The sequence below is a fragment of the Hippocampus zosterae genome, chromosome 17, assembly GCF_025434085.1.
Source record: "Hippocampus zosterae strain Florida chromosome 17, ASM2543408v3, whole genome shotgun sequence".
NCBI lineage: Eukaryota > Metazoa > Chordata > Actinopteri > Syngnathiformes > Syngnathidae > Hippocampus > Hippocampus zosterae.
Genome location: NC_067467.1, coordinates 3,669,195 through 3,691,093, shown reverse-complemented (window position 1 = coordinate 3,691,093; position 21,899 = coordinate 3,669,195). Strand labels below are relative to the sequence as shown.

At 44.1% G+C, this 21,899-nt stretch overlaps 3 protein-coding genes and 1 long non-coding RNA gene across 6 annotated transcripts; 3 read left to right on the top strand and 1 right to left on the bottom strand.

Moving 5' to 3' along the window:
* Positions 1-96: 96 nt before the first annotated feature.
* On the top strand, positions 97-10,837 carry xpo6 (exportin 6). The gene is made up of 24 exons (XM_052048118.1): positions 97-870; positions 1,888-1,978; positions 2,383-2,495; positions 3,063-3,260; positions 3,389-3,548; positions 4,224-4,301; positions 4,420-4,942; positions 5,747-5,873; positions 6,010-6,119; positions 6,208-6,316; positions 6,413-6,505; positions 6,791-6,860; positions 6,937-7,096; positions 7,284-7,376; positions 7,635-7,779; positions 8,009-8,155; positions 8,270-8,459; positions 8,558-8,713; positions 8,850-8,964; positions 9,053-9,224; positions 9,360-9,521; positions 9,666-9,764; positions 9,854-10,084; positions 10,201-10,837. Exons 1-24 carry the CDS (start codon positions 868-870, stop codon positions 10,300-10,302), a joined length of 3,447 nt encoding a protein of 1,148 aa, XP_051904078.1. The 5' UTR covers positions 97-867; the 3' UTR covers positions 10,303-10,837.
* Positions 10,838-11,265: 428 nt separating this feature from the next.
* nme4 (NME/NM23 nucleoside diphosphate kinase 4) lies at positions 11,266-13,574 on the top strand. Of its 2 annotated transcripts, none has more exons than XM_052049965.1 (5): positions 11,266-11,688; positions 12,602-12,732; positions 12,823-12,924; positions 13,149-13,261; positions 13,338-13,574. In XM_052049965.1, the coding sequence occupies exons 1-5, from the start codon at positions 11,571-11,573 to the stop codon at positions 13,456-13,458; spliced, it is 585 nt and encodes a 194-aa protein (XP_051905925.1). In that variant the 5' UTR covers positions 11,266-11,570; the 3' UTR covers positions 13,459-13,574. The 2 variants fall into 2 exon arrangements, with proteins under 2 accessions (XP_051905925.1, XP_051905924.1); XM_052049964.1 differs by having other exon boundaries at positions 11,270-11,688; positions 12,599-12,732.
* Positions 13,575-14,021: 447 nt separating this feature from the next.
* Positions 14,022-20,273, bottom strand: LOC127590422 (epidermal growth factor receptor kinase substrate 8-like protein 1). 2 transcript variants are annotated; one of them, XM_052049960.1, is made up of 14 exons: positions 20,123-20,273; positions 19,475-19,559; positions 19,318-19,358; positions 18,329-18,461; positions 17,827-17,915; positions 17,670-17,744; positions 17,442-17,590; positions 17,189-17,368; positions 16,777-16,885; positions 16,526-16,648; positions 16,310-16,436; positions 15,313-15,481; positions 14,938-15,070; positions 14,022-14,287 (listed from the first exon to the last, which is right to left on the bottom strand). In XM_052049960.1, the coding sequence occupies exons 2-14, from the start codon at positions 19,557-19,559 to the stop codon at positions 14,216-14,218; spliced, it is 1,485 nt and encodes a 494-aa protein (XP_051905920.1). In that variant the 5' UTR covers positions 20,123-20,273; the 3' UTR covers positions 14,022-14,215. The 2 variants fall into 2 exon arrangements, with proteins under 2 accessions (XP_051905920.1, XP_051905922.1); XM_052049962.1 differs by having other exon boundaries at positions 18,332-18,461.
* LOC127590427 (uncharacterized) lies at positions 16,790-18,393 on the top strand. The gene is made up of 3 exons (XR_007959612.1): positions 16,790-16,936; positions 17,271-17,902; positions 18,268-18,393. It is a non-coding gene; the product is annotated as an uncharacterized LOC127590427 (long non-coding RNA).
* Positions 20,274-21,899: the final 1,626 nt, after the last annotated feature.

Here is a 21,899-nt window from a genome sequence, read left to right as displayed (position 1 = left end):
ATAGAACAGCTCAAGTGTATATAACTTTGAAAGGAAATACAGGATGTCGACGATTTTACTGCCCTGGGTAGCTTGACACTAAGTGCCTTCGGATAGTTGATTTCTGCTTCAAAATAGGAAGTGGCCAACTGAGCTGAGTCTTTTAATCGAAACAAATTCCTGCGCCGCCCCAAGCGTAGAAGGGGCCAACAACTATCGCACTGAGCCTGCCAATTATTCCGAAATTGTCTACATAACAATTTCAACGTGCACCGTTGCACGGATTTTAAATTACCAGCGGTTACGTCAAGTTGTCGCGAGCACCAGCCCTGGAAGCATGTCTACGTCTGGCAAACTACGACGGCGAACGAAAACGATGCCTACATCCTTCTAGAAAAAGCTAGTGAGTTAGCCACTGCAACGTTAGCATTTGGCTAAACTGACGCTCGCGTCACGATACTTGATCCAGAAACACAAAAAGCTAAGGAGCGTTGCACATGTTTCCAGGGTTGGGACCAGCGATGAATGTCAGCCAAAAAGAAATGATTTAAAAAAAACGAACGGGTTATGAAATCGCACGATCATGGAGAACATTTGCACGTAGCATGCTTTATTCATCACATGCTCAGTAATCCAGCACGAGTACAAGTCGAGCGAGACTAAATGTTTTCCTTTTTGGGGGGCAAGGTGATTGTCAATGTTTTGGTCGTGGAATCGCGAATCAAAGCGAGCAGACCATGACGAATCCCCTTTGCTGTTACGTTAGCGAGTTACACCTTAGCTAACGCTAGCTGCAAATTTTGGCTAGCTCGGTAAATGAATGTTGTCTTATTAGCGCAATTAATACGAGACGAACACAACTGAGGGACACAACCGACGCAGCCCAACATGGTAAGTACAATATACACACACTTTATGTATTTGGGCAACGTGTCCTCTTCCTACCGTTATGCTAAGAGCTAACGTGGGACTTAAATGTGCCTCTTTTTGACCAACAAAACGACAACAAAATGAGTTTTTTAAATAGTTAAATTTATTTACATAAAACCAATGCTTTTTGGATAATTAGGTCGAAGAAGCCGGTTTGGCTGTGTAACGGTTTGCAGGTAATTCATGGGATGTTACCGCTCCTTAGGCCAATTCCACAACAAGACGCCCATCTTGCAAATCTAAACACTTCCTTAGTCACGTTGAGCCCCGGCAAGTTATGGCCCATGGGAGGAATTTGGACCCGCATGCCACAGGAGCGTCTCTTTAAAAACTTCACCTCAGTCGTATTTTATCATTCTGAACGGTGACAATCAATACATGGTAACAAGATTGACATTTCGTTTGGAAATTTAATGTGTCCTCGCGGTATGTTAGCAAGTACTGCACTGCGCTGGTTTGGCTCCGTGTGTCTGAAAAGAGTATTTGAAATCTAAACTGGAAGTAATCCCCCTAGATTCCAGAACAATTTCCCAGCCTACTGTACCACACTTAAATGCTGTGCAGAAATTAATCTTCCAGGATTCCAGCACGGACATGTTCTTCTCGGCCTGGAACTATCAGATGTTCAGGGCATTGGCAGATGTGCCACGGTGAAGCAGCCACAAGTTGTCCTGCAACAATTCGAGCCTCCTCTCACGAAATAGTTGTTACAGGGTTGGAAAAAAAATCACTGAACGAAATAGCCAAATTGCAACACTGACAGCTTTTGTGAATTAGCTGTTCTCTGTTTGCAGCCATGTTGTTTGTGCATGCACAGCATTTTCAGACCCAAACTTCACTGTGCATTACAAATTGAATATGCCAGACACTCCTGAATTATATTTGAGAGGCTGCGTCTTGTACCTCTGATTTTCAGCACTTATTGTTAGGTCCTTTGTTTTATTTAGCACTCTTTGTTGCCTTATCGCTATTCATCAGGCTTCAGAGGAGGCGTCGCTGCATGCACTGGAGAGCCTGATGACCGAATTCTTTCACAGCTGCACAACCAATGAAAGAAAACGAGAAATAGGTATGTGCCCTTTGCATCAGAGCAGATTGTTAAAGAGTGGAACTTCATGAGTAGGGATGTAACGATTGTGGTAATATTAAAATTGTCACAATGTCGTTGTCATCCTGTTATGACATTAAAAGCAGCACATATCCGCCCAGAAAACATTACTTTTCAACCACAACGACATGACATTAAAAAACGTGGGGGAAGAAAATCTACCGCACTTGTAGACCACAATACTGGTGAAATCATTTTTTTGCTTTTTAAATACATATGCGTTTGTCAACCTCCTTACCGTGCTTGTTGACGTTCACAATTGTTTGCATTGCTTTTTGTAATTCACTTTCTGCGTGTTCAAATGGAGTGTCGCAGTACACCTTTGGTGGTTATCAGTGATCAGCGCCACTTCCTTGTTTCTGCAGAAGAGTTGCTGAATAACTTTGCACAGCAGACTGGAGCGTGGCGCCATTGCTTGTTCTTCCTCTCTAATACCCGGAATGAGTATGTCATGATGTACAGTCTCACAGTATTTGAAGTAAGTTCTTTTTTTTCTGTAGGGGGTTTAAAGTAGAGCAATACAGTGGAGCATGTGGTTCCTTGGCGCCTTTGTGCGACGGCTTCTCGCATTCCCAAAACATGCACGCGTAAATAAATTGCCATTAGTTGTGAATGCGGATGGTTGATTGTGTATAGCACAGGTGTCAAAGTCAGGGCCCAGGGACCAGATTTGGCCCGCCATGTCATTTTCTGTGTCCCGCTAAAGCAAATCGTGGGCCTCAGCTTCCACAATGCTTGCTGAAATCCGTACCGAAATGCCAAATTCTCATGTGTAACAAATAATATTGAGATTTTGTAATTATTTAACAACAAATAGTTGACTGATTTCATAACTAGTAGGCCAACAATATGTTTTGTGATTTGATGATGAAACGTTCATTTGATTTCTGTCGTCGTGGCCCTCCGAGCAGAGCAAGGTCCTGATTCTTGCATCTCAACTCAGACAGACTTTTGTTGACAATCACAGCCCACGAGTTAGTAATCACTCCGCCGGGTGGCCTCATTTCCCTAAGTTGTGTCATTCGACTGTCTTGTTGGCTTTCAGAACCTGGTGAACAAGATGTGGATCGGTTTAGCGTCGCAAGACAAAATGGAGATTCGCAGCTGTTTGCCCAAACTCTTACTTGAACACCACAAATCGGTGCCCTATTTCATCCGCAATAAACTCTGTAAAGTCATTGTGGACATTGGTCGCCAGGACTGGCCAATGTTCTATCACGATTTCTTTACAAACACGCTTCAGGTAAGCCTTGGTGATGTTCAATGGTCCGCCTCCAAATTCACTCAACAATCTTGTGGAAAATGTGTGCAATCTCTTAAAAGTACCGTAACATTTCTGTTTGTTTGTTTTTGGGGGGATGTAATTTGTAGTTGATCCAGTCCCCCGCTTTGGCACAGTTAGGCTTGATCATGCTGAAAACCACATCAGAGGAACTCGCATGTCCTCGGGAAGACTTGAGCGTTGCCAGAAAAGACGAACTGCGGAAACTGCTGCTGGATCAGGTACCGACAATGCTTGGACTGTTGACAGGTAAGCACTTTTTTTTTTTACACATTGGAGATTCCTCTAATGAAAATCCTACCCATATACTAATACCGAGACGTTTGATTGTCCCGACTTACCATATATGTGTACATGTACTTAAATGTTCAAATATTTATCGATAAGATCCACTGCTCAGCCACAAAAAAACGCTAACCGCATACCGTGGGCAAAGTCACAATATGTGTGTAACCCCAAGCGCTGAATGTGCTGCATCTATGTTTTTGGAGGACACAAATTCACAAACTCCTCACACACTTAAAATAAACCATCGACGCAAGGGGGAGAAATTGCTGCCGTTTGTGTACTTTGGAGACTGGTGTTGCGGCGGCCATGACACGCTCTTCTTCCCTAAAGCACAGCCTCCTGATTTAGAGGTGCTGGTGAGCGATGTTTGCCACCCTGTGGTTACAACCGGTATTGCATCTCTCAATGACTCAGCAACAGTTAACAGTTTTTATTTTCAGAAATTAATTGAGGGCCAAGTGTGGGTCGCCAGTTGCCAGGGTAATGTCATTGCAGATAATGTCAATATGAGCTTCGTCACGGAACAAATGAAAGATTTATTTCATGGCGCCATTGTATTTGTGGATTGTTTGGTTTGGAGTCACAGTGCTGGTGTACTAAATTTTAACTGGCTTGACCACCTGACCTTATTTTTAGGCATCCTTGAGACTTACTGGGACAAGCACAGCATCATCGCTTCCACGCCGCCGCCCTCGCCCACATCAGGAGAATGCGGTGAGTGGATCGTCTCCGATTTTGTGAAACGGCAAAGCGTTAAGTTTATTACTGTAAGTTGTAAACAACTGTCATTGTGTGTTGATCATTTTCCTTTTGTGTCTTTTCAATCTTCCAGTGGAACTTTTGGGCACTTTGTTTCAGGGTAGTCAGTACTCAAAGCTTCTGTGCCAGCCCATGGCAGCACTCGACAACGAAAGCCAGCATCTCTGTTGTCTCGTTTTGGAGTGCTTGGCCCACCTGTTCAGCTGGATTCCCCTGTCCATCAACATCACACCCACTCTGCTGGCATCCATCTTCCACTTTGCACGCTTCGGCTGCGATCTTCGGGTGAAAGCCAAGTCCGGCCCTTTCATCTCCTCGACCTCGTCTTCTTCTAACGGGCACCTCGACGCCGGGACAATGCCGCCCTCTTCAAACGGCGGAGGCCGACAAAGTGAGGGGAGCAAGGTTGATCGCTCCCGCCTCGGCGTACTTGCCATGACCTGCGTCAACGAGCTGGTGTCCAAGAACTGTGTGCCCATGGACTTTGAGGAGTACCTGTTGCGCATGTTCCAGCAGACTTTCTTTCTTCTACAGAGGCTCACTCGCGAGAATAACGCTCATACAGTCAAGAGTCGGCTCCAGGAAATTGACGAGAGGTTTGTTTTGGACCCCTTGGACAAAGGGGTCCAACAGTTATTTTTGTTTTTATATTCTCAATACAACTCTTAAGTAGAATGCCATGACAATGTCAATCAACAATTAGTGTTTTCTGGTTCTTCATCAATGAACCGACAACACATTTTCACGTAAATATTAATTGTAGACCTTTCAGTGAGTCATCCAGTCGATTGGTCAGTTTGCGCATCAAACGCCTGTCGAGAATTTTACCATTCCACTCCTTATTGGAGAACAGAAGATTGTGCGGTAGAAATATTGAAACATCGAACAGACGAAAATGTCCATTAACAAGTTCCCAGAATGTTAAAATTAAGTTGATCTGTGTAGGTAAAAGTGCTTTTTTTGAAATTCACTTTTAAGATTGCTTTGAGTTGTTATTTAGTGGTCTCTCAACAGCTTGTTTTTCAACATGGTCATATGTTCAGAAGGTGTCACATGTGCCATTCTAACATCCTCTTTTAGTTGTGTATGAGCACAGCATTTTTTTTTTTAACTCTACATAACATCTGTGACTTATGTGGTGAACATGTTTGCTTCACAATCATGTTTTCTGGGGTTGAACTTGGGTCGTCTACAAGTGACACGTGACCCTGAACGGGGATAAGTGGTCGAAAAATTGACAGATGTTCAAATCCACTTGAACCTTAATTTTAGCACGTTAAACCATCCAGTCCTGTTGAAAGCAGAAATCTTCCCTCTGCACGTCATCTTCTTGCAAGATGAGTTTGAATTAAATCACTTCAATTCATCTTTTTTTTTTCTTTCTCTTTTTTTTCTTCCAGCTACTTGGAAAAGTTCACAGATTTCCTGCGTCTGTTCGTCAGTGTTCACTTGAGGCGGATTGAGTCTAGTCCTCAGTTTCCAATTGTAGAATTTCTTGCCCTGCTCTTCAAGTACACCTTCAACCAGGTAAGCGTCTTTCCAAATCGGCTTTGTTGTTGTTCTTCTGTCGGCGTGAGCGGTATCTATTTTTCATATTTGACACAAGACGTCAACCGGTCCATAACAATGAGCTTGGTTTGTTTTCTTTCGCTTTTTACCCCAGCCTACCCACGAGGGCTACTTTTCCTGTTTGGATATATGGAGTGTCTTTTTGGATTTTCTTACAACCAAAATCAAAAGCAGACTATCCGACAGAGAAAGTGTTCTCAACAGGTACCCTTCAGTCCAAAAAAATTACACGTTACTGCCTTAGGACAGTAACGTGTAATTGATTTGGATTCCTCTGTTGTTTTGGTCGCAGGTACAAAGATGCCTTAGTCCTTCTGTTGAGAGAAGTTCTGAATCGCATCCAGTTTCGATACAATCAGGTTCAATTAGAAGAACTGGATGATGAGACCCTGGATGATGATGTAAGAACACGCCGCCGCGCATCCGTGCCGGTTTCTCTCCGCGGAGGAATCTCAGATTGTACTACAGTGTGTGTGCTTTTATGTGTGTAACCACAGCAACAGACTGAATGGCAAAAGTACCTGCGTCAGAGTCTGGAGGTTGTTGCCAAGGTGATGGAGCTGCTGCCTTCCCATGCATTTTCTACTTTGGTAAGAAATGTAGACGGATGTCGTGCGCATGAATTCCCTCGATGTAATTGTGCTCAATGTTGGGCGAAACCAATGTTTATGTTTGACCTCGATCTTATCGGCCAAGTGCGATTGGCTTTATAAAGCCTTTTGGGATGATGCAACGTCTCGTGTCAATTTCCGGATCTACATTTTTTTTTTAAATCGCATACCATCCGATTCGATGTCCATGTCGATTTCTGTCACGGATAGATTAGTTGTAAAAATGAAAATGCAAGTCTAGCAATCGCTTGTTTTCCCCTTCAGTTTCCCATTCTTCAAGAAAACTTGGATGTGTACTTGGGTCTGCGGCAGTTTGTCGTCACCACCGGCACAAGTAAGAAACCAGCGACCTCATTGTGCGCGGTTGCGGCCCGGTTCCAAATCTCCAATCTAAGCTCGACCAATTCCAGTTCGCAGGCTGAACATCACCGCCGAGAACGACTGCCGCCGACTTCACTGCTCTCTCAGGGACCTCAGCTCCCTTCTCCAAGCCGTGGGGCGCCTGGCCGAACATTTCATCGGGGAGATTTTCGCATCGCGTTTCAATGACGCCCATGCAGTTGTTGAGAGGTCTCTGTGGTCTTCTTTTTACAGAATTCCAAAAGCGTGATTTTGATTCTGTTTGAGCTGAAAAGTCTACCCCGGATTTGAACTTAATGCATTTAACTCTTGCTTCTATGATTTTTTTTTTAAAGGGTCTCTCTAATTTGTGATTATTTTGCTCAAAGTAAAAACAAACTCGACTATCATTTCTCAGGCTGGTAGAAGTGACTTGCTACGGGTCTCAGACCAGCTTGTACGACCTGGAAACCGCCGTGCCTTCTGTACTCAAACCAGACCTCATTGATGTGTAAGTATTGAACAAAAAGCACGTACCGGGTATACACAAGTTTGACCTCAAAAGGTGTGCTCAGTGGCGTGCAAATTCATACAGATAGACAGATCCATTAATCTGTCAACACGATTTAGCTTATTGTATACACTGTAAATTTGGGCTGGGCAATATGGCTTTAAACTTTTTATTTTCTCCCTCAAATGTGTACGAAAGCACATTCATCAATGACATTTAAAATGTTCGGTTTGTTTTTCGTGTGTGTGTGCGCTACAGACATGCACAGGCCCTTGCCGCTTTGCAAGCCTACTCTCATTGGCTTGCGCAGTTCTACAGTGAGGTCCACAGTCAAAACCAGAGGCAGTTTGTCAACCTTATAACGTCTGCAGTCGATGCCAGTTGCCCCCTCATCACCGCCAAGGTAACATTTCCCGCTCGCACTTAAAACAATTTTACCCCTCTCGGTATTTATACAGATGAGCCATTTGGCAGTCATGTCAAAAAAAATGTCTTCTTTCCAAAGATGACAATTCAAGGTTTTGAATGAGAAGTTCATTTTGCCATGTCTGAGACATTAACATTTCATTGTTACGTTGTTTTACATGGTGTCCTTTTCGGTGTTGTCTAACAGTTGTTGTTGTTGTGTGCAGGTACCGGAAAAGTTACTGCTGTGCGCGTGCCATCTGATGGTTTCCATAACCTTGACGGTGCGACCTGTGTTTCTGGTGTCTCTGCCTGCTGTTCGGAACATCTTTAACCTCATCACTGAGAATCAGACTCAAAGGCTCCCCCTAGAGGTGAATATATGTTACTCCTTTTGAACATGACCAATCTCTGAGCTTCTGATCTATTGCACTGGATGGATTGATTTTTTAATTTATTTTATTTTATTTTTTAATGTCCGATTGCAGGCTCACCTGCTCGTGTGTCGGGCTTTATCCAACATGCTGCTCCTCCCGTGGCCAAATTTATCAGAGAACGAGCAGCAGTGGCAGACACGGTCCGGCAGTCACGCCAGCATGCTGGCGACCCTCACCAGGGAATACCGGATGCTAAGAGGGTCGGTGAACTTAACTACGCGGCGACCTGAAATGCAAGACTGTAGGTCATTCTTCCCTTTTACCGCCGAATGTACTTTATCCTGCCCTGATATCATTTTATTCCTCCCCCCCCCCCCCTCTTGTCTTTCTTTTAATCAGTGAAAGCAGTGATACATCAGACCTTGCCTGTCCTTCGAGACATAGTCGACAGCATCTCCGGCGAGTCCACCAAATCTCGTCAGATCTGTTACCAGAGTTTGCAGGAGTCGGTCCAAGTGTCCCTCAGCCTTTTCCCCGTGTTTATTCAGCAGCCAGGTCAGTGCATCTCTCTCTTTTGTCTTGGCGTGGCGCAACGAAACGCTACCGAGCTTCCTCACCCGCCGCGGGACACTCGTACGACCGTTCAAATCAGGCGCAATATCATTTCAAAAAATCTCCTTTTGTCTTTCAGATGTGACGGATGAGATGTTGGCCTTCTTCTTGACGCTGTTTCAGGCGCTGCGAGTCCAGATGGGCGTTGCCTTTACCGGACAGATCCTCCACACATTCCTCAGCTTGTTCACCAGGTTTTGAAAAAAAATCTCTCTTTATAGTTGGAGGTGAAGTTGGGACTGGTCGGTATTTTGAGAGATAAAACACTTGTGTATGTTTTAGGGAACAGCTGGCAGCCAGTATTTTGCAGGAGGGCAGCGCGGGTTGCCGAGTGGTACAGAAGTTCTTGAAAATCCTGCAGGTGGTGGTACAGGAACCCGGTCAGGCTTTCAAACCCTTTCTGCCCAGCATTCTGTCTCTCTGCATGGAGCAGGTCTATCCGATTGTGGCAGAGGTCAGTGAATTTCATCCGTTGTCGTTTAGAATGCTTGGGCAAAAGTGGCATTGGCGTCATTTTCGAAAGGCAAAATATATCCGTCGACTATAAATGTTTGCTCCTGTTCCATTTGTCTTTTTTTTTTTTTGGCAGCGATCCTCTCCTGATGTCAAAGCGGAGATGTTTGAGCTTTTATACCAAATACTTCACCAAAACTGGCGGTACTTTTTTAAAACTTCGATTCTGACAAGTGTCCAAAGAGGAGCCCCCGAGGACACCATGGAGAACGAGGCCCAGTTCACGGCTGCCATGCAGGTAAACGACCACGCCGCCGACCGTCACTTTTTGCCATCATCTAGAACAGAAACAATTTCGAACTCCTCCTGCTCTCGTGATGACGAAGATGTTTCAAAATGGACACCAGGTTTCCAACTCGCGCTTTTATCGTCTGCGTCACAGGCTTTCGGCCAGTCTTTCCTGCAGTCCGACATCCACATCTTCAAGCAGAATCTCTCCTATTTGGAGACGCTCAACAGCAAGCACAAGTTGTACCACAGAGTAAGGAGCAGCGGTCGTAGCAGAACTTAAGTTGCCGCTCGCACCTCTTCGTCCGGCTAATTCCACGCTCGCGCTCGTCATCCCTCTAGAAGCTTTTCCGGACCTCGATGCTCTTCCACTTCATCAACGTGCTGCTGCAGGTCCTCCTCCACAAAAGTCACGACCTTCTCCAGGAGGAAATCACCCTGGCCATTTACAACATGGCCTCTGTGGACTTTGATGCCTTCTACTCAGCCTTCATGCCGGAGTTCCTCAACAGCTGCCAGGGCGTGGACACCAACCAGCGAGCCGTCCTCGCGCGCAACTTCAAGATGGAACAGGTCCGAAACAAACAACCTGAAACGACACTCTTTTTTTTTTGTTTGTTTGGCCACTCGAGTCGTGTTTAGAAACACGACTACGGCTTCCCAACTTTAATGTCGCTTTCTTTTTGAAGGACCTGCCGTCCTTCACTCAAAGCGTGCAGCGGCTGGTGAACGACCTTCGCTACTACAGACTGTGCAACAGCAGCTTGCCCACCGGCACGATCAAGCTATAGCGCGACTGAACCACTTCACGATGCATCCAGGACGTTCAAGGATTGCCTGTGCTGACCACTTTGCCCAACACTCCAAACTCGGCTTTGGCTCGCGTGTTCAAAGTTGTAGGAAGGTTGAGGATGCTGCTGTTTTTTTTTTTTTTAAATTTCTACTGTAGACATTTGGCGCATCGTTGTTTTTGTTGTTGTTTAAAGCAGCGCCCACCATATGTCGCCAATGATTCATTGGCAGAAAATGTTGAAGCTGGTCTACAGTTGTTGTTGTTTTTTTTTTTCGCCCTAGACCCGGACCAGTCTGAGCCAGGCCTTCTTTCCCTCGCCTCGGCCGCGGAGCCGAGCTGGGACTGAGCACTTTGAACTCATTTTGAGTTTTTGTAATGTCTGCTTCTGTTCATTTTTTTTTTTTGCCTTCAGGTTTTTTCATCTCCAAAGGAGACGGACTCCCACCTTAAAATCTTTCACATCATTCCATTCTGAAAGAGAAAACTTGCTTGATTTAATAATTAAAGTGCTTTTTTTTTTTGTAAATACAAAATGTGTGATCATTGAACACAAAATTGTCGACATCCGACCCAACCTCGGCCCTCGCGTCACCAACGGACATATCAAGAAGAACATCTAAAATGAGTATTTAATCAGCCTTTGATTTTGTCTTGTAAATTCTTAAAACATTTAGTGCCACCCAGTGATGAAAACTTTTCTGGCCAACGAGAGGAAGAGAAAATAGCGAGTCACATCCCTCAGCTTCAGCCGAAATATCAAGTCAATTGCTTTGACCATGGGGAGACCTAAAGTAAGTCCATTTTTTCTCTTGATATTTTTTCCCACAATGTAGTCGAACCAGTGCAGCCCTTTTACTGACATAAACATTAAGGCAAGTTTCACGCTCTTGGTTGTCCATTTATAGAGCCTATTTAGCCATATTCTCCCTAAAAAAATGTTCTTTATCTTTGCTTTATTCTCTGTGAAAACCTTCAACTTGATTCATCATTAATGGCGATTTTTAGCTTAAAAAAAAAATCAACAATCTGCGCTGGCAGTCTTTGGCCATCTCGCTGGAAGAACTTTAACCCGCCAACGAATAAATAAAACAAGCACATCGTCCGACAGCCGACGCACTTCTGGCAGCAGTTGAGTTCAACCTGTTTGTAGACTCACAGTCAACAGTCCGAGGGGGTCAGGCGGGGTGGGTGTCGGCCAGGAGGACTCGTGAGTTGGAAACTGACAAGATTGTCGTCGGTGGTGCCCGCTGACTCGAACGCAGGACGATGTTGTTGCGGCGCCTGATGTTCCTCCCAGTGTTGTCCCCGTGGAGCAGGCCAACCACTCAAAAACTCCTTCCTCGCCTTCCCGCTGTGTGGCTGGCCGGCTTCAGGACCAACTCAAGTAAGTCGATTTCTCCCCCCCCCCCCCCCCCCCCCGACGTCCCCCCCGCCCCCATTTGATTTCATGTACTTTAACGAGGGACGTCGTGGATCGAAATTCGACCATTTTATTTTGGTTTCTTGCGCCGTGTGGCGAGTCCGCGAATTTAAACGAATGAAAGGCGTCAGTCATTTTAAATCTTATCAATTTTTTAATCTACTATACACGATGCAACTGTTAATTGTCGGGCACCTGACACTCATCTCAACGGGTGTGTTTTATTTCTGGTTGCTGCCTTCCTTCCTTCCTCCCTCCTCCTCCGCGGTTTTCTTTTCGTGGGTCACATGTGTGTTTAATTGGCAGCATGCAGCCGTCCGTTAGCGTGAACAGTTCTTCGACTCTACCGTCAAGCACTGGAAGTGTTGTTTTATTTTTTTTAACCCTCAATACTTCTCATTTTCCTTACACGCTTAGTATGTTGTATCTGTGTGACTCGACTTTTCCGGACTCTATCAAGCTTCCAAGATTCCCACAATTCCTCAGATTTTCTGTGATTTAACACGTTAATAAATCTCAAATCCATATTTGACCAAGAAAAGGCCTCACGCAAGCAATATAGGACCTGTCCAAAATAATAGATTTTTTCTTTTTTTTTAACAATTTCATTTTTTTTGGGTGGGGGGACTTCTGGAAAAGTCATCTAATATCATGAAGAAAGAAAGAGTAGCATTAAGGCTGTTTTTACAACAATACAGGTTTCAGTACTGTACTGCGTTTGTGGCTTTACTTACTGTACATTTATTGTACACTGGCCTTTTAAATTAACATTAACTTTTTTTTTTTTTTTACAGTTTTCTGGATATATGGCAAATGAATTGAGTCGAGCAAAGTGGATTCTATAGAAACATGTACTTGGTGTCCAATGTGCCAGCAGGCCTCGCCGATGTGAAGGAGCGAACTCTCATTGCTGTCAAACCCGACGGCGTCCAGCGTCGTCTCGTGGGGCAGATCATCCGACGTTTTGAGCAGAGGGGCTTCAAGCTGGTGGGCCTGAAAATGCTGCAGGTCCGTATTCCGCTGCACGTTCGTTTCGCGGCGTTCGTGCCGTCGACAGGCCAAGTGGTTGACAGTTTGCGTTCTGGTCATGTGGAGAAGGTGTCCGAGGGGCTCCTTGCTCAACACTACTGTCAACTGATGCAGAAGCCCTTCTATTCCAGTCTGGTGGAGTACATGACCTCTGGGCCCGTGGTTGTCATGGTGAGAGCTCGGTGACATTTCGTTTTTGAAATGATCAATAGGGATGTTCCTGTCGGAATGCGGTGGCCAGTTTGACGCCGATCCAAAATTCGCATTATTCGGCCTTTTCTACGACTGTTAACCTAGTTAGATGACTTTCTTCATACATGGAGACAGTTAAATGTCAAATTTATGAATTCTCTCCGAGAGTAAGTCCATTTCATTGTCGCAATTCCTTTGGACAGGTGTGGGAAGGGCACAACGTGGTCCAGTCATCGCGCGTGATGGTGGGAGCCACCAACCCTGCCGCGGCCCCAGCAGGCACCGTCAGAGGAGATTTCAGCCTTCATGTCAGCAGGTAATAGATTCACAAACCGAGCCGCTTGTGTCTTCTCAATCGGAGGGGGACGAAATCACGTTTTATGTTTGCGAAGGAACGTGGTCCATGCCAGTGACTCCCTGGAAGGGGCGCAAAGGGAGATTCAGCTCTGGTTCCAGGGAAAGGAGCTCGTCGAGTGGGACTGCTGGGACCAGACGTTGACTTGTGAGAAGTAAAGATGCGATCGCTTCTCTCGCTGTTGGCGCCTGCTGCTTGAAAGGTCTAAATTCACCTCAGGAAATGTGTTTATGCAGACCATAAAAAAAAGTAGAGTTTTTTTTTCTCCAGTTAACATCGGCTTGTTTTCGTGTTATTGCTGGAACGGGTTTGTTGGATATACACCATAATCAGCTGATATATCAAAATTATTTTGTTAGTATTGTATCAAATATTTCCTCCTTAATTCAGAAATGAAAAGGTCCATATCTGGACTGACGGATTTCCAGCTTTCAATTTGATGCTCACCACGGCAAAGAAATTGGTGAAGCCATTTCTGCCTTTTACTGGTTTTCAATTCCACTTCAGCTAAATGTGCCTACTTGAAATCAGTTTGGGGTTTGGGAGCTCAGCATACGCAAGCAGAGGGCAGAGAACTTTCTCAATTGCAAGTCGTGAACTAAAATGACATTTCGTTTTGCAAAAATGTCAATAATTGTAATTTTACTTGGGGAAAAAAAAAATCTGGTGCTCTTTTGAGTGTGACGTCTGTGTTGGAATAACGTGATTCTCGCAATTGCAATATGAATAAATGACAACAGAATGAGTTTATTGGCAATTGAAAGCTGATGCAAATAGGCGGGTTGCCGTAAAAAGTCAAAAGTCATCTGCTGGTTTGCCTTCACAAATTCAGAATGCACAGTTTATGGCTCAAACTATCTCAGTCTATTCTCGTCACAATTTCCCTAGGGTTAACGTGGCCGACTGTCCGCTGGCTCATTCGGTCATTCCGATCTTCAGCTTTTGCCTCTCCATCGCCTTCTCCAGTTCGGAGACCTTTTGCGCATCCTGAGGGAGGGAGGCAGGCGCGCGGAAGACAGACGCCGGTTACAGAGCTTCATAACTTGCCGTCATTTCAAATTGGAACGGGTGTCACTTGTAAGTAGGTCAGTTACAATTGGGCCAAAATGCATGGGTCAAGGTCGGGCAAACAAACGGCCTTTGTCAACATACAGAGTTCTGCACCAGTACGCACACACGACTGCACGCGCAAAAACAGACGCGTTTGCCCGCACGTTTCCCCAGAGGTTAATGACAAGACCTGAACCCCACTTGCTTAACCTTATGTTTAGGAGGCGACGGGGGCATTTGCAGATTTGTGCCTCCGCAGTGGCTTACGATTTTGGGGCAGTATATCGTCACACAAGAGATGAAATACAAGTTTGACAGAGTTACACACTGGTTCACTACGTTGTCCAGAACAGTGGACCTTAATTGTAGTCACCCTACATGGTTCTCGTTATGTAATTCTGTATTTGATGGCTAAACCGAGTACGTTCTGTACTTTGTTAACATAGTTTGGAATTGATTTTTTTAAAAAGAAAACGACATCCCAACAATGGTTACGAGATATTGCAGATAGACAAAAGACATAAAATAAATGAACCCAAATAAACACACGCACACGCCAGATTGTTCACGGTAGCAAGTTCACCCACCTCGAGAATGACCTTCTGCATCATAATGTGACTGTACACTCTTGCGCCTTCATCGTAAGACACTTCACAGAGTTCCTTCTTGTTGAGGGAGAAGAGCTGCGCTCCGGTTAAAACGCCAAGACTCTGGACGGTCCTAATAGAGGAGGAAGGAGAAGCAAACTCGAAATTGCTTTTCCGTTCACTTTCCAACCATTCCTTTGTTCTCGGTTTTATGTTCAACTCCGCTCCGACTGAGTGTTTGTTGAGACTACATCCTGACACTAGGGGGCAGAGTAGTGCTCTCGAACCCCCTTGCCATGGAAAAAAGAATTTACCGCTAACATTTTGTTTTTCAATCTTGTGAAGAGGTCGAATACAGTGTAAAAGAGTGAGTACCGCTGACTGAAGCCCTTTGCTACGAGCCAGGACTCCACCTCGGACGCCGTAGACTGGTAGTTCAATGTAAACGGTGGTTCCACGGAGCGTGACGTCATGAGAGGAGGACGGCTGCCGGAGATTCTCTTCTGCGCCATTCGTTGAAGAAGCTCGTCGTTCATTATGAGTACTGCGCAAACACATGGAGCCATTAGCAAAAAAAAAAAAGCTCGCATCCAGGCAGATGGAGTACAAACGACGACGGTGACTCTCGGCGAGAGCGTGCGTGACCTGCTCATACTTTGGAAATCTTTTGCAAAGGGGTACATGATCACGGGAGAGGCTTATGGCGTTCAACACAAGGCCAATTAACTGTCAGATGACACATTACAGTAAAATACTGATTAGAATCCCTAAATGGTTGGATTCAACTTAGCCTCCACCATATGCATTGTACTGTCTACTCTTTTGTGTTTGAAAGTGCTCTATAAATACTCTTGACTTGACTTGACATGTAGAAGAAAATCACAAACACGCAGGCATGCTAAGAACGACGTCAGAGTGATATGACGTGTACGCAAGGATGCTTACAGTCACCAGGAAGCAGACCGCTATGTCTTCTGTAACTCATTGCCATTTTTTACTTTCTGTCCAGCTTCAAAGCCCAAGTCATGTAATATTTAAAATAAAACGACACCACAGTAGTGTCAAAACCTTAACAAATGACCTAATTGCATAGATGTTAAAGAATTTGTGGCTTTTTTAAAATCTCCTGCATTTTTTTTGGTAACTTCAATGGACATTGTGTTGCTCTTTGTGCTGTGTGGCCACACGGGGGCAGTATACTGCAGACATGGCTTGACATGGCATGATCTCGCCTCAGGAAGCCTCACTAATATCGATCACTCTTTGCAGTAGATCAAGTATATGTACTTGTGAGTATTTTTCTACTATCTCTCCATGTGTGTTCAAATATCCGTTGCCATTTCAATGATATTTGTTCGCCTGAAAGTGTCACCTCGATCTCCATTGTCATCGTGTGTCGCTGCGGATGGCAACACCATGCTCTGAGGCCTCGCCGTGGGGCTCGTCGCAGTCCCATAAGTACCAGGCGGGCTCAGCGGAGCGTACAAAGCGGGTGACATCTGGACAGCGCCAACGAAGAATCAGGTAAGTTGCAAGGAACATCGGCGGAATTGAAAACGGACGTTAAACTTGGCACACACACACACACCGGTGGTTTTTCCCCACTGTTGTTGTTTTGAGTCGACAGTGGTTCCAAGATAGTATGGGGAACAAATCCGATCTGGTCAAAGCGATTGCGACACTTCCACCATTTCTTGGAGGACTCGATGACCTGAAACGGGTAAAATGCTGATTCAAAAAATGAGATTCTGTCGATCAGCTTTTAAGAATCCTTACAATGTAAAGGTACAGATATGCACATCAAATTCTGTAGTTGTGTGTGTGTGTGTGTGTGTGTACCTCAAGTGTTTCTCCTTGCAGCACCGAGAGCTCACTGCTGTTTCTCGCAACAAAGTCATAGGAGCAGCAGAAATGTCTCTCCCCAGGTGGTGGAAGTCCATTTCCCTCCCTGGAATGATATTTACAGTGACGTCTCTCATTTCGATGGTTTTCTTGTTCAGTAAGTGTTTTTGGATTTCTTGTTGTTCTTGAATTATTTGTGTAATTTAACTTTTGCCATTTGGTATTGTGTATTTTCGGGTCTCTTTTTGCTTCATTTTGACTTTTCCTGGTCTGTTTTCATCAGCGCTTTCTGTTTATAATTTGTCGGTCCTTGTTTTATCTGTCAGTAAATATTTCTTTGTACTGACATTTGTGGGATCCGCCCCATATTTGGCCATGGGGGCTTTGCCAACCCCTCATCTGCACTCACACTTCATCCGTCTCGTCAACGGGGCCCTCCGCCACGGGTGCACTCTGCACGTTCGCTTCTTGTTTATGCTGCGACTCAACAGGATCTTCCAGAGGCAAGCCAGAGGAGTCGAACGCCTGCGGCTGCCATCCGTCCAGGAAGACTGGCGAGTACGGAGGGACAGACACACCGAGCTGGCAACTGAAGGAAGTATTGATTAAGATTTCTTTGAGAGGTCGAACACAATTGCAAAAAGAAAAAAAAACACACATACCTGGGGCAAGTCCAGTTGGGGCCTAACTCAGTCCAAAGCTGTTTTTCCTCCTCGGTCAGATGGTCCCGGAGCAGCGAAACGGCTCCAGTGGTCAGTGCGGGACTGACCACTGAGCCCCCCAATTGTGGGCCGCATGTGGTTTTCACCATCTATGACAGAGGCACAAGTCAGTCAGCAAGAAACAGCGCGCGAGAGAGCCTCTCACCCAGAATGTGAAGGTGGGCACACCAGTTGGAGAGGAAAAAAGATGTGATGCAGCAACCGGGGCGCTTTCGGTTCCGTTATGGCAGACTTGACCCGATCCTTGAAGTAACCAGCAAATAGTCACAGGAGTGACATTTCAAGAAGAAGCAAAAACAGAGCGATCAGAGTTGTCACATCTTACCAGCAGACTGAAGGAGTACTTGATTTTCTGAAAAATGTCCACAAAGTCGTCCTCTGATGGAGGAACCGCTTTCATGGTAATCAAGTCATCTGCAGAATAACAAGCGTCAAATATATATATATATATATATATATATATATATATGTATACACTAAAATAATATATAATATATTCTTTTTTTGTAAGTACACTGAAAAAAATGGTGTGTTGCACACAAGAGAATCATCTGCATTGAGACATACTGTATGTGGAAGTACAATCATGAGGTATATTTTAATTTGATGTATAGTCTACTTCAAAAATGTATCTGGATCAGGATGATTTAATTTAATTGACAAAATTAAATTGAGTAAAGCCAACACATCATTTTTTTTCAGTGTAGCATATGACTATTTCTAACCACAACTTTTCTTTTGCCCTTCTAATTTCTGTATTCTACAGCCTTCCGGAGGACTGCATTGTGTTTGAAAGCTACAACAGCAGCAGGTAAATTTGTGCTCACTACCATCTTGGCTCAGCTTCTTGCTCTTCCTGCTTTTTTTCTTCCTCTGAAGAAGAATGCTCTGGGCCTCGGCCGCCTGCTGCAAACGCACCATGAAGCGCTCAATGTCATCGAAACAGTGGTTCAGAATCTCCTGGTGAGGGTGCAAGAACACACAGTCAGGTGGGCTCGTGTGGTCTCGCGTTTGTCACTCCGTTACGACTAATCCCGTGACCGTTATTTTTTTCTTTGACTTCTGTTCAAAAGTAGCCTTCAGAATAATACCCAAAAGCAGGGGAAATTATGGGTCGGGGCAATTAGTGTAGCTCAGGTTCTGGCTAGCAGACGTGATGGCTAACATGATGCAAACATGAAACACGGCGCTTGGCGTACTGTGGCAATGATACACGTATGTGGTTTCACAATTGAAATCCGTGCCTTGAGGGGAACACTCACCGCAATTTGGCATGCGGTGAAAACAAGTTTGACATGCCCGAGCTGTGGTATTTCCCAATAATTGCCCTCTTATGCAAATCTCCCCAGAAAGACAAAATGCTTTGAAAATTGTGTCGAAAGTGTCACAATATGAATCCAAATGCGCAAAGAAATGGCCTCTGTTCTAATTCATATAAAATCTCAACATACATTCACTATTTACTTCATGAGTATACTCAATAAGATCCAAAAGAAGTGATACAACACGCAAGCAAAGTTAATTGAATGCGAAATTGTACCTAGGTGTGAATGGTTGTTGGCCTGTATGCACTTTGCGATTGTCTCGCGATGACGGATGACGCTGCGCTCAAGAATACAACTCCACATTCTTAAGATTTTACCTTCAATTGCAATTGAAAGTCTAATGTCAGGAGAAAATCTGACCAACTCCCCAATTACATTTTCATCGACATGAGATGAACACGAAATGTAATTATTATTATTATCATTTTTTTTGCCTCTATTTCTCTGCTCAACAAGCAATTGAAGAGCATGAGATAAAATCAAGCACTTACCACTTCTCGCTCTTCATTCCGTTGAGATGGAGAGTTCAACTCTATTTCGGCATCGTTCGAGTTAGTTCGGTCACACACAAACATATAAAATGCAAACATTTATTAACAGACGAATCCGGGATCGCTTGACTGAAATCGATGCGTTCAGGGAGCTCACCCTGCAAGGCAAGCTGCTGTTTTGGAACGGGCGTGACTTGGACACGTGAAGGCTTTCGAGGCAGCACCGGAGGACGCGAATACATCTGGTAAGTCAAATCAGAAATAGGAACAGTATGTCACCTCAGGAGCATGCAGAAGGGGAACGGACTCTGAAAGTAAATTATTCTACAATAAAAAAAACAATAAAAAAAAAATCCATAATCCAAATCACATTAAATTACACAATGAAAGCTGATATTATTACACGATTACTACGGCAACCCGGAAGAATGCTGACAATTTAAGAAGCACATTTTCAAGTCTGCATTCTCGGAAGTGATGGTTATACTCTACAGGAAAAACCACCGACACTGGCTGCATGGTATGTGGATGACACAATCCTCCAAAAAGTTCCTCTACAAATTCAGTGCAACATCACAGAAGGTTGCTCGAGTGATACTATCCTATCCTCATCCTCACCACCGTTTTCTTCCAAAAATAATAATAAAAAAATCTTCCCTCACAATAAACGAGAGTCATCACATGTATTCTAATGATGAAAGCAAAACCAGCGACATTTTGAGCCAACTTCATTCAACACTCTTGGGCACGACCCACACGTTATTTACAAAGAATTAGCACCTGTACTACTGATCCATAACTGTACCTTTTGTTGTGGTCTGCGCGTTTTAAGTCCAAGCCACAGAAGACAATCGCAGTTGCGCTCACTGCGCTGAAACTGTTTACACGAACACGTCCCACCTACCCCAGAAATGCAGAAACTAGAAAAACAAGTCTGACTTTAATCTGTGCCGCTTTCACTCTTCCTCCACCTTACTGCCTGATGACCACCTCTAAAGGTTGGGCAAAATTCTGGCATGCTTGCGCCAATATTATTTGAATGTTAATTACGGAATAGTTAAAACATTCAAACATTGTCCCACATTCACCCACTTGAAATATTGTGCCCCCCTGCTGAGCCCTATATTCTGGGGTTGCAAAGACCGATAAATACTTTTTTTAATACATTTAACGCAGGGCTTCTCATTTTTTTTTTCTCTAATGCTGCGAAAAAGAAGCAAATGCTTCACGCCACCGCAACTCTCTGTCATAAGTATAACTCATGTCATTTGTCGATAAAATAAGCGCCACTGCCACCTACTGTAGTGGATGTGCAATTACAACAATTCATTCTAATATGGCAGGAAAAAAGAAAAAGGTCACATGGCAACGCTTCCCTCCATTCCCAAAGGAGAGACAGCGACACACAGAAAAGGACTGATATAATATAAGAAAAACATCCTTAAAAAAGGCTACTAATGTACAGGTTAATTGCGCCGCTCAGAATATAAATAGAACCTTTGAAAACATCTTCCCTTCGGCATATGTCACTGCTGTCACTCAGTAGCTCAATCAATGACAGCATTCCTTGAAATTCAGTCTGCCCATGCACAGCCTGAAGGTGACTTCAGAGCATTGTGGTGTCGCCATTTATAACAAGACAAGTAAACCTGGACCGCAAGCATGTGACTCGACATTTTAAGTAGTCCAAGTGAGTTTAATTTCGGTGGTGCGAGGATTTTGCATGAAAAGTTGCTAATGACATATTCTCTATTTGTACCAACTACTGTCCAAAAAACATGCATATAACTTCATCATCTGAATGTTAATTTAATCGTTCTGTTATGCTGTAAATAACTAGTGATGGGAATTAAGTAGAACATTGTCGCACTGCTGTATATTATTGGTTCTTACCATGACACACCCCACTTATCTGACCATACTCATCTCTTCCTGGGCCCCAATTGAAGCACTAGGAAAAAACTCGTGTTGCCTTGTTTTCAACGTGTTTGACAATTGTACAGCTGTTTTTCTGAGCCCCCCTTTCTGAGCCCCCCCAACCCCTCTTTCGCTCTCTGATTGATTGGGAGAAAATACGCAGTATCTAAAAATCGCTTCGCATTTTCAAACATTTCCCAAAACTCTTCTCATTAAACTGCAATTTATTTATTCATTTAGTCTCTATTCTGTTGTTGTTGTTTTAACATTTTGTACCTTAACACGTTGTGTTTTGTGGTTCATTATTTGTAGTACCAATCGTTTCATTCGATCATTTTTGTACTGTTTTGTATTTCCTTCGATAATTTTTTAATCAAACGATCTCACGACTCGCTTTATTATGTCACAGCGCCCTCTGCCGTTGAATTTTTTTAACCCCACCACATTCCGTCAGTCAACGCCAATGGTGATATTAGTGCAAATAGGCTTGTCGCCATTTTTCAGGTATTTGTAATGTACTTGACTCAAGTATGTATATTATCCTGACGACTTTTTACTTTTACCGCAATTTTTTAAAAGTACTTTCTACTACGACTAAAAAAAAATCTACTTCTTCGGGACAAAAGGATGAGTTCTTTTGACATCTGTGGACAGCTCATACTTGC